Source organism: Microcaecilia unicolor, chromosome 9, assembly GCF_901765095.1.
Source record: "Microcaecilia unicolor chromosome 9, aMicUni1.1, whole genome shotgun sequence".
NCBI classification, from domain to species: domain Eukaryota; kingdom Metazoa; phylum Chordata; class Amphibia; order Gymnophiona; family Siphonopidae; genus Microcaecilia; species Microcaecilia unicolor.
This window is the reverse complement of record NC_044039.1, coordinates 70,739,155-70,755,597: the sequence shown is the minus strand read 5'-3', so window position 1 is coordinate 70,755,597 and position 16,443 is coordinate 70,739,155. Positions and strand designations below refer to the sequence as shown.

The following is a 16,443-nucleotide window of genomic DNA, read 5'->3' as shown; positions in this document are numbered from 1 at the left end:
ATGCCATTTGTGAATAAAAACAGTGAGTGCATTGTTGCCCATTCTGAAGTTATTTTACTCCTTGGTTTTTTTGTCATGCCTCATCTCTGCCTTGGTGCCCAAGGAGAGACTTTTTAGCTGCCTCAGGTTTGGATTTGATGGTGCTTGGAAGCTCAAAGAACATGATTTTTTGTCTGTCTTTTTTATTTTTTAAATCCTAGCTTTGGCATTTGTAGATTGAACAGTGGAAGCAGCACCAGCTCTTAGTTTTTTTTTCTCTTTGTCCATGTGTGGGCAGCGGAACATAACCCACTTATCTGAATTGGTCTGACAAAACTCATGGAAAGAAAATTAACAGTCAAATTCTAAATTTCACTTTTAGCTGCTTGCATTGTGCTATACAAGCTGTTGATATTAGTATCTTAAGACTTCTGTAATCTACATAGGTGACTTCAAGTAGAAGAGTAAAGGGTCATGGATTTAATATACTACTTTTCTTTGGATGCATCAGTATAACCACATACATACTTAATGGAAAAATTTATATTTTTTTAAATATGATTACATTATCCCATATCTTAAAATTGACCATACGTATGTCTACTACAATGGCAAACCTCTCAACACACATGGCAGGATCCTGCAATATAATTACATAAGAAAATATATTCAAATTCTGGTGGCACCTCAATAATAACAATACAAAATTCCTTTACTGCCAGGTGCTTTGTGAAGTAACACTAAAGCCTGCAAAGAAGCTTCTTAACACCAATTCAGAACACGAATATCAACAACAGTACTTTCATAAAGACAGTGGTGAATATACATAGCATGCTTATGCATTCCATTGGAAAATTCAGATGTCAGACTCATAACACCACACAAACCACATGGCAGCAGAATCTCTCACCTTGGTCACATGCAGAACACATACCAACCCTCATGAATTACAGAATAGAGGACCAAAAATTACAAATTGTCTTGTAGCCCGGCATCAGCACTTCCCTGCCCTACCCTTCCCTTCTTTTTTAACCCTCATCCATCCCCATTGCCCAGAATTAGCCCTATCCGTTCCCCATCATCTATCCTGCAGCTAAGCATCAGCTCTACCCTAGCTCCCCCCACCCCTCCCTGTAGCCTAACATCAGCCCTGTACTACCGTCTGCTTGTCCCCCCATTTTCATTTTTTTAATTATTATTTTAACCTGGGTACTGAGCCCATCCCTGCCCAGAAGCTCACCAACATACCCCCCCCCCCCCCCCCCCGGCACTGCAGTAAAGATCCCACCCTCACCCAAAAGCCCACAATGACACATATTTGTTTTACCTGCTGAGAGGCTTTGGGCTGAAGGTGGAGGTGATCAGTGGTGAGGCAGGGCCCAATCCCAGATTAGCTGAGTCCATCGTGAGTCCGGCCCCGAATAAAAGCCTCCCCAGTCCAAATCACATCCTTCCCTAGACCCACTGCCTCTCCCATCCTTGCCCTGTTGCTCTCTCCCCTTTCATCCACTCACCGGTGCAGCACGATATCCCTCCCGTTACGCCTCACCGAGTCCGCACTAATAAACAACCAAGGCAGAGGCGCAGTACTGCTGCTCTCTGCCTGCCGCTACTGTGTCCTGTGCCGGTCCTGCCTCTTCTGTTCTGAGGTAAACTTCCGGGCTAGCACAGGAAACAGTAGCGGCAGGCAGAGAGCTGCGGTCCAGCGCTTCTGCTTTGGTTGTTTGTCAGCGTGGACCCAACGAGGTACAACGGGAGGAATCGTGCTGCACGGCAGGTGGATGAAAGGGGAGGGAGGGAGAAAGAAGCAGACACCGGGTCGGATCCTAGGAGAGCACTCATGAGTGGCAGTTGTTTGCTGTTGCTGGTCTAGAGGCATCTGCAGCCAGACCAGCACCGCTTGGAGGGTCGCGAAAGACTGGGTGGGCCTGAGCTGAGATTGGGTGGGCCTGGGCCCACCCATATCTACGCCCCTGGTACATCTTACGGAGATATTGGCTCTGTACTTAATCTACATCACGGATGGCCTGCTTTGAACTAGGGTGCAACTAGATTGCTGGAAATCATATGCTTTTTTAGTGATTGAGCCAATGATATGGGCTAGCTACTGAGAAATCAGTCGAATCTGTTTGCCTTTTGGAAATATTTTTAAAATAGTGTTAGGTTGTTAGTAGATGGTGTGAGCTTTTTCAGCCAGCAGTGTACGCCGGGAATTGCTAGTGCAGTTTAGTAAAAAAGGCCTTAAGTGATGATTGGTGGTTCTCAGCCATTATTTCCATTTGCTTTTGAATAGATTTGGATTTTGCAAAACTCTGTTTTGTTGTGGTTTGATTTTATACTGTAAATGACTTTGAGCGATTGACAGGTATAAGTGCATATAATTGTTTTTATAAATTAAGTCAAAAGTGCTGTTTTACTTGTTGAAGCGGGTTTAACTCATTTCTACAGGGCAGAGTTTGGGATATTGGGAATAAATACAGATTGCTGCCTTAGATCCTGATCTATCTTGTTCCTTTTTTCTTCATTTTATATATGGTTCCCCTATGATCACCTTAAGGCAGCAGGAGTGAAATATTGCTTATTTGCAGTTGGTTAGTGGACCATGTTCCTTATTTTGAAGAAGAGTTGGTAGCAAAAAAAAATGCCATTCATGCAAGTTGAGACTACTGCTGTAAGAGCGAGACTACTCACCTAACACTCTATCGCCGCAATAGAGAGCCCTGGCAGAGTTTTTTCCCCTCAATTGAGAGAATTGGCTACATTGGTCTTAGCTTCATATGTGATGGCATTGTGTTCTGATATTGAAAGAACAGAGGATATTATCCAGACTGTATTACTGACATTGACGACCCATGATGCGGGCATTCTGCTGAAACATGGGCTGTGTCATGCCTTTCAATAAAGTTCGGCTGTCAACCCACTCTTGGAGGCCCATTGTGCTCTTTTAGCGCGGCTTTGGTTCCGGTGCTGTGGATTCCCTCTCTTCTGATGCATTTTAATGTTCAATGATTTTGGTTTGGACATTAATTTTGTTATCTTCAGCAGTTGTCATAGAAAACTGAGTGAAACAGTGTTCTTATGTAACTTCCATTTTACTTAAGGTTCTTTTCATAAGCACAGAATAAGAAAACAATGATTTTCATCAAGTTCAAAATGTTTATTTTACAGACGGTGACTCTTGATGGAACTTTGTTTTTGAAATCTGGAGTAATTTCCGGAGGGTCAAGTGACTTACGATTCAAAGCCAGAGCCTGGGATGAAAAAGAGTTCAATGAATTGAAGGAAAAAAGAGAAAAACTGATGAATGAACTAAGGGTAAGTGAACTAAATGGGTAATAAGAATTTATATCAGGCTGAAGAGATTGTAACATAGTAGATGACGGCAGAAAAAGACCTGCACGGTCCATCCAGTCTGCCCAACAAGACAACTCATATGTGCTACTTTTTGTGTATACCCTACTTTGATTTGTACCTGTGCTCTTAGGGCACAGACCGTATAAGTCTGCCCAGCACTATCCCCGCCTCCCAACCACCATCCCCGCCTCCCAACCACCGGCTCTGGCACAGACCGTATAAGTCTGCCCAGTACTATCCCCGCCTCCCAACCACCAGCCCCGCCTCCCACCACCGGCTCTGGCACAGACCGTATAAGTCTGCCCAGCACTATCCCTACCTCCCACCACCAGCTCTGGCACAGACTGTATAAGTCTGCCCAGCACTATCCCTGTCTCCCAACCACCAGTCCCGCCTCTCACCACCGGCTCTGGCACAGACTGTATAAGTCTGCCCAGCACTATCCCCGCCTCCCAACCACCAGCCCCGCCTCCCGATCTCGACTAAGCTCCTGAGGATCCATTCCTTCTGCACAGGATTCCTTTATGCTTATCCCACGAAAGTTTGAATTCCGTTACCGTTTTCATTTCCACCACCTCCCGCGGGAGGGCATTCCAAGCATCCACTACTCTCTCCGTGTTTTCATGATGAAAGTATTTGCTGTATAAATCCTGTTCTATATAGTATTTTTCACCCCTTTCAAATTTCTTTGCAGCAGGATTAAAAATATAGTTTTAGTCTACTTCTAGTTCTCAGGTGAACTCTGAATTATTTTCCATTAAAAGATCAAAATACTGGGTAGGGTGTTTTGTTTCATATAAGATAACTGGAAATATTCTTTCAGGTAACAAAATAGAACAAGACATTGCTGCATGGGCATAGTTGGGGGGGCGAGGGGGGGCCAATGCCCCCCCAAACAGCTTGCCACCTCCTGCATTGCCGATCGCGATTCCGTCTACCCCCTCCCTCCCTCCGGCGCTGCAGTCTTCAATCTTTTTGTGCTCCCGGCAGCTTGTTACAGTTTTCCAGTAGCAGGTATATTGGTGCTCTAGGGTCCAGTGTAAAATTTATAGCACTGTCTTTTCATAGGTGGGTTGACTGTTGTGTGTTAAGTTTTCTGTATAGGTTTTGAGTGTCTCTTTGTAGGGTTTTGTGTTATTTCATAAAGTGTCTGGTGCGTGTATGTTTTTGTTGATTTTATTAATAGCCATAATGAATATGTATGAGATGTATATATGCAAATTAATAAGCAAATGTGCCAAGCCACACCCTTTGCCCCCCCCCCAAATAAAACATTCAAACTACGCCCATGCATTGCTGTATTATACTACTTTCTTTGTTAGTTTTTATTTTTTCCAACCCAAAGAAATTGGAAAGAGAGAGTCCAGTCTGCCAAGCTGCCTAGTTCAAAGTAGCTCTCTGAAAATTTAACTGACTGGAATGAATGTTGGCATGTGGGATAAGCCAATAAGAAGATGTATCAAGGTTGCAAAAGGGCCAGATCAGTCTGGGAGTTAGAGAGAGATGAAGTGGTTAGGGTGGTGGACTTTGGTCCTGGGGAACTGAGGAACTGAGTTCGATTCCCATTTCAGGCACAGGCAGCTCCTTGTGACTCTGGGCAAGTCACTTAACCCTCCATTGCCCCATGTAAGCTGCATTGAGCCTGCCATGAGTGGGAAATGTAACAAAAAAAAAAAAACATTTCTATGGAAAAGGAGTTCAGACTTCTGGAGCGTAGAAACTTGCATTTAGTGAAACAAAAGTTAATGGATTCCTTGTTTGTAAGTACTTTTCCCTGTTTTCTACTCTCCAAACTTACCTCCATTCTACTGAACTACTCTGCTACAATTGCCTCATCTCCAAAAGCTAGTCCCCATTACTGCCTCCCCCCCCCAAGAGCTACCCCAACTGCCTCACCAATTTGTAAATTACCCCCAGCCTCATGAACTTGCCCCACACCCAAGAAACTACCCCTGCAACTGCCCCACTGTCATGTCCCCTTCCTCAAGGCAAGCGGCGTCCTCAGGCTGCGCAGGGTCCCGTCGACATGCACACTTGACTGGCATGGCCCTGAGCCATGTGTGTGTAATTCTTCTCTGGGTTTGTTCAGAGAGTGGTGGTTGCAGGCTCCTTAATTGCTTTGCTTCCATACACCTGTGTCTGTTCTCTCTCTGCCTGACTTCCAGGCTCCTTGATTGCTTGGCTTCCACCCACCTGGGTCTGCTCGCCCTCTGCCTGGCTTCCCTTGCTTCTCTCCTATTGGTCTTCTGGTTCCTCCTTCCCCTGCTCTTGTCCTATGGTTGTGCTCCTTCTCCCTGCTGATGTCAGATGCCAGGACTTTATCAGCTGAGCTCTTCCTGGACTCCATGCTTCGGCTTCTACTTTGGTAGGTGTTACTTGCTCAGTAGTTTGTTTCTTATCTACTTGTCCCTCGTTGCTGACTTTGCCTCCTACCTCCTATCCCATGACTCCCCAATTTCCTCTGGAGTCTTTCATGAGGTACTTTGTCAAATGCCTTCTGAAAATCCAGATACACAATATCAGCCGGCTCACCTTTATCCACATGTTTGTTCACCCCCTTCAAAGAAATGTAGTAGATAGGTGAGGCAAGATTTCCCTTCACTAAATCCATGTTGACTTTGTCTCATTACAAAGTAAATCCACAGTGATTCCAAGAAGTGTTTTGTTTCCTGCAGAATTTTCAATCTATTTGATTCAAGGCTCTCGTTAATATACAATGCTACCCCTCCACCAATTCGATCCACCCTATCACTACGATATAATTTATACCCCGGTATGACAGTGTCCCACTGATTATCCTCCTTCTACCAGGTCTCAGAGATGCCTATTATATCTAATTTTTCATTTAGTGCAATATGTTCTAAATCTCCCATGTTATTTTTTAAGCTCCTGGCATTTGCATATAGACATTTCAAACTGTGTTTGTTGCTCCTATTTACATCATGCTTAGTATTCATTTGCAATCTTTTGTTTGATTTTTAGTTTTATTTAGGGACACCTGATCTACTGCAGCCTCTTTTGCAACCTCACTATCAGGATACCCTATCTTCCCTGTTTTGGTGATTTCTTTAAGTAGAGGAGTGTGGTAGCCGTGTTAGTCCACTCTTAAGGTTATCAATAGAAATCAAACAAAATAAAACATGGAAAAGAAAATAAGATAATACCTTTTTTATTGGACATAACTTAATACATTTCTTGATTAGCTTTCGAAGGTTGCCCTTCTTTGTCAGATCGGAAATAAGCAAATGTGCTAGCTTATTTCCTACACAAGCGCAACCTCACCTGAAGAAACTCATACCAAACCAGCCTTCTATGGGCACATTCTACATGCTACCCAAGATCCACAAACCGGGAAACCCTGGCAGACCAATCATATCAGGTATTGGCACACTCACGGAAGAAATATCTGGATTCATAGAGGGTATTCTGAAACCTCTCGTACACAAAACTAACAGCTTCATACAAGACACCACAGACTTTCTGAATAAATTGAAAAATATCAAGCAACTACCACCTAACACCCTTCTGGTCACGATGGATGTAGGATCACTATACAGCAACATTCCACATGCGGATGGCATAGCTGCATGTGGAAGACTCCTAAAAAAATCCACACTGGACCATCAATACTCACCAGAAACTATTACAAAATTAATCAAATTCATTTTAACTCACAACTACTTCCACTTTAACAATGATATCTATCTACAAATAATGGGCACTGCGATGGGCACCAGGACAGAACCCCAATATGCCAACCTTTTTATGGCTGAGCTGGAAGACACATTTCTGAATACACACCAGACCAAACCTCTAAAATACTACCGGTACATCGATGACATTTTTATGATTTGGACGGAGGGTGAAGAAACTCTGAAACAATTTTATTCTGCCTTCAATTCATACCATCCTACAATCAGATTCAAAATTGACTACTCCCCAGAAAAAGTCAATTTTTTGGACACCACGGTCTCTATCAGTGATGGCTCTATACAAACATCTATATACAAGAAACCCACAGACAGATGCAGCTACCTCCACAACTCCAGCTTCCATCCTTCACATACAAAAAGATCCATCATTTACAGCCAAGCCACAAGATACCACCGTATCTGTTCTGACCCAGGGGACAGAGACAGACACCTTAATAGCCTGACTGCATCTTTCAAACAGAATGGCTACAACCCCAAAATAATCTCCAAGAATATTGCCTCCTCCCTCAAAACACCCATGGAGAATCTGCTACAGTACAAGGAGAAAAAGTCCACAGACAGAATCCCCCTTGTAGTGACATACAATCCAGAGCTGGAAAAACTGAGGAAAATCATAAGAGATCTACAACCTATACTCCAGGAGGATGAATTGCTGAAAGAGATATTCCCATCCCCACCAGTACTGGCCTTCCGACAGCCACCCAACTTAAAACACAAGCTAATCAGAAGTAAACTTCCATCACAGACTGAAAAGGAACAGAAGGGCACACTTCCCTGTAATTTATCCAGTTGCAAACTATGCCAAAATATTTCACAGGACCCCACAGTCATCCACAAAGGAAAGATATTCAACATAAAGGAATCTTTCACTTGCTCATCTTCCAATGTGGTATATATCATTCAGTGTAAAAAATGTAACGAAGGATGCTATATTGGAGAAACAGGCCAGATGCTTAAGACAAGATTCAATTTACATAGATATCCCATGAACAATACTGGTGCCAGTAGGGTTCCCACCCCTGTTGGTCAGCATTTTACAGGACCAGGACACTGTACCAGTGACTTCACAGTGAGAATCCTGAAAGGTAACTTTAAAACCATACAAGAACATAAGAGCTTTGAAGTCAGAATGATTGAATATTTTAACACCCAACAGAAAGGACTTAACAAGGATCTGGGGTTCCTAGCCCATTATAAACCATAAAGCTGTATTTCTCTCCACCCCTCACCTATCCACACCCATCCTGTTAGAATATCAATGATATGCTTTGATGTCCCCATGCATACCTCCTACCCACCCCCATCCTCCCACCCTGTCAGACTGTCATAGTAATGCTTGAATGTTTTCACTTATATACACTGTCAGCTAGCACATTTGCTTATTTCCGATCTGACGAAGAAGGGCAACCTTCGAAAGCTAATCAAGAAATGTATTAAGTTATGTCCAATAAAAAAGGTATCATCTTATTTTCTTTTCCATGTTTTATTTTGTTTGATTTCTGGTGATATCTTTGAAAGATACCTTATCCCGTACCGTGCGCTTTTGAGCTAAGCCTTCCCTGCCATTTCTAGTTTAAAAGCTGCTCTATCTCCTTTTTAAATGCCGATGCCAGCAGCCTGGTCCCACCCTGGTTAAGGTGGAGCCCATCCTTTCGGAATAGGCTCCCCCTTCCCCAGAATGTTGCCCAGTTCCTAACAAATCTAAAACCCTCCTCCCTGCACCATCGTCTCATCCATGCATTGAGACTCCGGAGCTCTGCCTGTCTCTTGGGCCCATTCAGAAAATGCTACCCTAGAGGATCTGGATTTGAGCTTTCTACCTAAGAGCCTAAATTTGACTTCCAGAACCTCTCTCCCACATTTTCCTATGTCATTGGTACCCACATGTACTAAGACAGCCGACTCCTCCCCAGCACTATCTAAAATCCTATCTAGGTGACGCGTGAGGTCCGCCACCTTTGCACCAGACAGGCAAGTCACCAGGCGATCCTCACGTCCACCAGCCACCCAGCTATCTATATGCCTAATGATCGAATCACCAACTACAACAGCTGTCCTAGCCTTTCCCTCCTGGGCAGCACTTGGAGACATATCCTCGGTGCGAGAGGATAGTACATCCCCTGGTGGGCAGGTCCTGGCTACAGGAGTACTTCCTACTTCACCAGGGTGATGCTCTCCTTCTAGAACACCTCCCTCCTCCAAGGTAGCACAAGGGCTACCAGACTGGAGGTGGGACTTCTCTACAACATTCCTTTTTTTTTTTTTAAATATTTTTATTGATGACCAAAATATAACACGAACCAACATAATACAAATTCACATTGTAGTATCCAATTCCACAAACCATAATATACTGATTTTCTTCGCTTTATAGCCATCATCATACATTTTTAAACATTTCCCCCCCCCATCCCTTCCCTCCCTTCCCCTTTTCCACACCAGGTTTCTACTCGTTATTTATTATCCATTGAGTACTCTACTGCGTGCTCGTGGTGTTAACGTGTTCAAGAAGGGAATCCAGCATTGAAGATACAATTCACCTTTTGGTGTCGCTAAATCTGGCGCCTCCTTTCTTTCCATTGCACTAAGTGAGATCATATATGCTCTCCAAAGTTGGACAGAAGGCTCTTCCTCTTGCAACCACAGTTTAAGTACTGTCTTTTTCCCCATCATCACTGATCGCCTCTTGAAGTGTCGAAGGCCAGCCCTGCTGGGCCCTTGATTTATAAATTTCTCAAATAATAGCCTTGGATGGCTTTTCCATTGAATCGTCCACATCTTTGATACATGTATACGCATTTGGGACCAAAATTTCAATACTGACGGGCAGTACCAAAACATATGGCCTAAGTGTGCTCCTCGCCCTTTACACTTTGAGCAGTCATCTTGTGGCCTCAATGTTGCCTTAAATGCCCTGTGTGGTGATATATAGAGTCGCATCAGGAATTTATATTGCGTTTCCCGTATTTCACTAGCCCCAAATTTCTTGTAACATGACTGCAAACAGGCCTGTATCACATTACTCCCTAGGTTACAACCCAGTTCCCTTTCCCAGTCCTGTGTCAGTTTTTGATAGTGCGCTGTAGGCATAGCTTCTCTTATCTGTAAGTGATAATACTTCAATGGTACTGATTTCTGGGCCTCTAAATCGTAAACCTCTGTCATTTGTTCTCGCACTGTGGACTGTAGTGATGACACAGGGAGGGACCTTATATAATGTTTCAGTTGCTCATATGCCAAAAAATCTCTTATCCCCATCCCCTGAGTCTCGCATTTCCTCCTGAGACCTCAACGTTCCATCCTTCCGCAAGACCTGAAATAAGAAGAAAATGCCTGCCGCCTTCCATTTACAAAATGTTAGAGAGGAGCTTCCCACTGGGAAATCCATGTTGCCACCAATCAGCAGAAAAGGTGAGACTTTCACATCGAGGCCCAGGAGTTTACCTTGCCATACCCATGCCCTCTGAAGGGGAAGGAGCAATGGTTTGATATGTGTTGGTGTTATTACTTTACTGGGTCCCGCGTGTAGCCAATAGCTAAAATGTACCTCTCCTAGCATCCTACACTCTGCTTCTGGGTATTTGTTTAAGATCCTTCCCTCCGCCCGAGGGTCTTCGGGATCTTGCCTGCACCCTGGCCACTCAGCCTCCCGGCCCACTGCAGTCCACAGGGCAGGGCTCAAAGAAAATAAACTTCAAAAAGGTAAAAGTCACCAAGCTCCTTTATTGTCAGGGATTCACAGTCCAGTAACTTTCCACAGGAATCCTGCAGCCCTTCAAAACAGTTGCTCCTGTTTTTTTTCTCAGGGCCCAGGTACAGCAGAAACACAACCACGTCCCCTTCCAGCTGCTGCACAAATCAGCTGGAGCCAAATTAACAGTCCCCACAGATAGGTTCCTCTGTAGTCCACTTCATACCCCAAAAAGAATCCCTGTATCTTGTCCACCCCCACGGGGTTTCTGCAAACAGTTCAAAACACACAGTTCTGGGGGCTTCAGCCCACAAAAAGAGAAAAACAACAACACTGTAGCTTACTTTCCCCTCCCCCACACAAAAGAAGGTTTGTTTTCCCAACAGTTCAAAATCCACAGTGCTTAGTGCCTTAGCACTCAGTTCGGACACACAGTCTCTTCACGGAACACAGCCTGAACTCTTTTGGGAAAGAGGAAAAGATCCCACCCTTTCTGGGTCACTCTATTACTTCACTGACCCTCCTCCCGCATGACCTTTCCCCTTTCAGCCCAGCTATGACACCAAGAGTTCACCTGGTTTTTCAGTTTAGCTTTCAAGGCATGAGCCCAGGCAGAAAGGTCCATGGGTTCCTCAGAGCCTGCCTCCTGCTCCTTCTCTCCAGCAGCTTGCCAGTCCATGGGCTCATTCCCCTCCACTCTGGGCGGCTGTTCCTCTCTTACTTGATTAGGTTCCAGGTGCCCCTCCCTTGCCTTGTCAGAGCCTTCTCCCGGGGAATGCTGGGGCCAATAATCCCTATACCAGGGTTTTCCCCGGGGATTCAGGGAAATGTAGTCCTTCTCCCACCTCCATTTTCTAGGGGCACTACCTTTTCCCTTCTCTCTCTCTCTCCCTGAGGAATGATTAAAGGTAAGGCTGTGCTCTGTCTCCCTCGGCTCTTGTGCCTACTTCCTTCTCCCCCCTCCACTTCCATCTGTTCAAAACCCTTATCCTCCCTTTCACAGTATGTAAAATGTGTTGTCCCTCTAAACTAATCTGCTATGTGCCGCATGCATCCTGCCACCGATATCCATTTAACATTGAGAGCTCCCAACCCTCCCTTAGCTCTTGTCAGATATGTTTGTTGCCTAGTGACTCGAGCCCGTTTCCCGTTCCATAGAAACTGTTTGAGCAGTTTATAAAGATCTAGCTCATCTTTACATGTTAAGAATAGTGACAACACTTGCACTACATACATCCACTTTGGCACTATAATCATATTGTAGATTGCAATTCTACCGAAGAGCGATAAGGCCAGCTTTTGCCACATTAATAGAGTTGTTTTTGTCATCTCTCGCAAAGGCTCTAAGTTGATTTTATGTATTTGATCTAGGTGCGGGGAGAGGTATACTCCCAAATATTTGATTTTATCTGTACTCCATTGTAGTGGAAATGGCCCCGCCCACTTTGCTTTTATTTCTCGTTTATTCGGTAGTGCTACTGATTTTTGTTTATTTAATACAAAGCCTGAAAGGTAACTAAATTCCTCCACTGCTTCTAATAAATTAGGTAGGGAGTTTTGTGGGTCTGTCAGTGTGAGCAGTATGTCATCAGCGAAGGCTAGTATTTTAGTTGGTAACCCAGGGATTGCCACCCCTGCAATTTCAGCATTCTTCCCCACCATACGTAGGAAAGGTTCTATATATAATAAGAAAAGTAGAGGTGACAGGGGACATCCTTGCCTTGTGCCCCTTTGTACTGGAAAGGCTGCAGATGCCATGCCATTTACCACTATATATGCTGTTGGTTCTGCATAAAGGGCAGACACTGCTCTGAAGTACCATCCTTCAATACCCATATATTTTAGCACTTCAAACAAGTATCCCCATCTCACTTTGTCAAAGGCTTTGGCTGCATCTAAACTGGCCAGTAATAATGGGTCTCCCACAGCCTGGCTATCAGGGGCGTAGCCACAGGTGGGCCTGGATGGGCCTAGGCCCACCCAGTTTGGGTTCAGGCCCACCCAGCAGTGGAGCGGAGGGAGCAGGCAGCGCTGATCCTGCATCTGCCTCCTTCTCTCTGACGGCAGTGCTTCCCAGACGCTGCCTACCGCCGCCACGATCGCACGATCTACCTCCTCCCTTTGTCTCACTCTCAACAGCAGCGGTAGCGTCGCGATTCAGACACGCTGCATCCTGCTTCTAACCCAGAAGCGTCTCCCAGAGGAGACGCTTCTGGGTTAGAAGCAGGAGGTAGCGTGTTTGAATCGCTACTGCTGCTGTTGAGAGTGAGAAGGGAGGGAGGAGGTAGATTGTGCGATTGTGGCGGCGGTAGGCAGCGTCTGGGAAGCGCTGCCGTCAGAGGGCGGGCAGGTGGAATGGAATGGGAGGGAAGGATGCATGGGGGTGAAGGAGAATCGCTGGACATGGATGGGAGCGGGAGGGGAGGGGAGAGAGGAGAGTCACTGGGGATGGATGGATGGAGGTGGGAGTCAGGGGAGAGAGGAGAATTGCTGGGGATGGATGGATGGAGGTGGGGGGCAGGGGAGAGAGGAGAATTGCTGGGGATGATGGATGGATGGATGGAAGGGCAGAAGAGAGGAGGCTGCTGGATATGGATGGAGGAGAGGGAAGGGAGAGAGAAGAAATGCTGGACATGGATGGAGGGAAGGGAAGAGTGAGGAAAGAGATATGAGGGAAAAGGAAGAGAGGAGAAAATTGCACATGGATGAAGAAAATAGGCAGAAGCTGGATCCACTGGACAGTCAAGTCTGCGGAGGACCCAGAGCAAGAAATGAAGAAGAAAGGCGGAAAGTAAAGAAATAAATGGAAAGGAAGCCTTGGAAACGGAGTAATGAGGACAGATAGCAGCAGAATCAGATACTGGGCCAGTATGATCAGAAAAACAAAGTCACCAGACAGCAAAGGTAGAAAAAAAATCATTTTATTTTCATTATAATGATTGGAACATGTCCACTTTGAGAATCAGGTGCTCAACATTAAAAGTTTATATTTATTTACTTATTTATGGCATTTTATCCCACATTAAACATGAATTAGATTGGAACCTGGGATCATTTAATGTTGTTTTTTTTCCTGGAGAGAGTAATGCATTGCCTCCCCCACCCCCCAGGCTCTCTCCCCGGCTAGCCAGCTCTGCAATTTTGAGGGGAGGTGCACAGGTGGACGGGGGGGGGGGGGGGGGGGGGCGCAGAGGTGGACCGGGGAGAAAGCCTGTTGTTAAACATTTACCAGCACACCACTGTCTAGTGCCCACCCATCCAACCTGTTGGCCCACCCAAAAATTGACTTCTGGCTACGCCACTGCTGCCTATGCGCCAATGAGAACAATGCTCTACGGACATTGAGGCCTGGGTGTCGTCCCCTCACGAAGCCCACTTGGTGATCTGCTATGACATGTGGGAGGTGTAGTGCCAAATGGTCTGCAAGCACTCTAGCTAATATTTTAAGATCTACATTTAGTAGGGAAATTGGTCTATATGCTTCCAGATCTTCCTGAGATTTCCCTGGTTTAGGCAGCAGGGTTATAAGCGCTTCATTTGTATTAGGGAATAGTCTTCCTTGCTCTATGGCCTCTTCAAAATATTCTGTTAGGGGTATCAGTACTCTATGGGCCATCATTTTGTAGTATTCTGTTGAGAACCCATCTATCACTGGACTTGTTCCCCCTGAAAGGGCTACGATTACCTTTTTCACTTCCTGCAAACTTAGCAGGGCATTCAGTTGGGTTCTTATTTCCGGCAGGAGCTGTGGCATCCCTGAGTCCTCCAAATAATCTCGGATCACTGTGCCCTCCGCCTCTGGCTCTGCTTTGTATACCCCAGTGAAATAGTCCTGGAATAGCTGTAATATTTCTACTGGCTTATGCTTTCTAGTACCATCTGTAGCTTTTAATGTGTGAATGAAGGTCTGCCCAGCCCATACCCGTGCCATTCTTGCTAATAATTTCCCGCTCCAGTTCCCAAATTTATAATACTGAAATCGTCTGTGCGTCAGGTATTTTTGCGTTCTTTCATGGATTAAGGTGTTTAGGCCTGTCAGGTCTGCCATCATTTGCTCGTAGTGGGCCCTAGTTGGGTTTTGTTGGTGTTTTCTTTTTGAATGTGTATATTGACGTTCTAGCTGTATGATTCCCTGTGCTATTTTTTTGTTTCTGCCTGCTACATAGCCAATGATATCCCCCCGGATAACTGCCTTTGAAGCTTCCCAAAACAGCCCCGGCGTGTCTTGGTGTTGTTTGTTTGTACCTGTATACATCTCCAATTTCTTCTCTAAGAACGCACGAAATTCCGGGTTGTTTGACAGATAAGCTGGGAATCTCCAGCGTCTATATTGTTCCACCGGTGAACCCATTGTTAGCTCCACCCAAATTAACGTGTGATCAGATATTGCCATCGGGCCCACCTCTGCTTCAAGCACTGTTGGGAATAGTTTGGTAGCTACCAGTATATAGTCTATCCGCCACCAGGATCGGTGCACTTCGGAGAGGTGTGTATAATCTCGTTGCGTCGGGTGCAAAAGGCGCCAGGGGTCCACTAGTTCTAACATTTTACATATGTAGTCCATTCCCTTGCCCCTTCGCATCGCTCCCCAGGCCATCGCCACTGATCGATCCACACTGGGATCCAGGACCTGATTAAAGTCGCCCATTAATATCCATGGGGCGGTGTCATATTTGAGTCCTAATTGTACCAAAGTGTGTAAAAATTTTGGATCCCTTGTGTTTGGCCCATAAATTCCACATATATAGTACTCTTGCCCTAAGTAATTTAGGTGTATCAATACGTATCTTCCCTCTTTATCTTTTTCTACTAGCCTGGATATGCCGGGGATGCCTCGTTTTATAAGTATTGCCACTCCCCCTCTACGGCCTCCTGCTGATGAGTAGTAACAATCTCCCACCCATTGTTGTTTTAATTTTTGATGTTCTATATCTGTAAGCTTGGTTTCTTGCAAGCATGCTATTGTAGCACTATGTTTCTTTAGATGGGCCAATATTTTAGATCTTTTTACTGGGGAAGTTATCCCCGACACATTCCAGGATACCAGGCGCACCTTTGTTGGTCTAGCCATTGCCTTTATAAGCATAGGGGCGAGGGCAGACCCTTAACCATTTCAAAGGCTCTGGATCTCCCAGCCTAGACCCTTCACCTTCTAGCTTGATGTCCACCTTGTGTTTGACTCTGTGTCCCTTAGTTACTATATGGTACCCCATGAAACCTGGCATAGATTGTCCCTCCCTTCCCTCCACTCTCTCTAACCCACCCCCCTGTCCTAATATCCCTCCTTTCTTGCTTTACCTTTTCTAGCGTGTTTGATATCTCACACGCGGGTCCGTTTGATGCTCCCGGTACCCCGCCCCCTCCCCCAAAATCTGTACATTGATTCTCCTTTGTTCCCGCTAACATTAATAAACCTTTTAACATTCTATTTTTACTTATCTGACAGTTGAAACTTAACAGAGTTTTGTCCTTTGCAACTGCCACAGTCCAAGGTATTGTCTTCTGCCGGTTGCATTCTCCTTGTACTTTTAGCCACCTCTAGGTTTTGATCAAACAAGTCACGGTCCTCCTTCTGCAGAATTTATCCAACTCAGGGCGGCCTCTGCTGTTGTGAAAGATTTCCATCCCTTACTCGTTTGAATCCTCAAAGTTGCTGGGTATTGAAGTATAAATCTTTGTTTCTTTTCCACTAAGCGAGTGCAGGCT

General features: G+C 45.2%; 1 protein-coding gene across 1 annotated transcript in view; it reads left to right on the top strand.

The window, feature by feature from the left end:
• The window catches only part of SMC1B (structural maintenance of chromosomes 1B), a 1,336,696-nt gene that overhangs the window by 589,046 nt on the left and 731,207 nt on the right, over window positions 1-16,443 (top strand). The window contains exon 12 of the mRNA XM_030213853.1: window positions 3,148-3,294. Within this exon, the coding sequence (XP_030069713.1) occupies window positions 3,148-3,294 (147 nt within the window). The remainder of the gene's footprint in view (window positions 1-3,147; window positions 3,295-16,443) is intronic.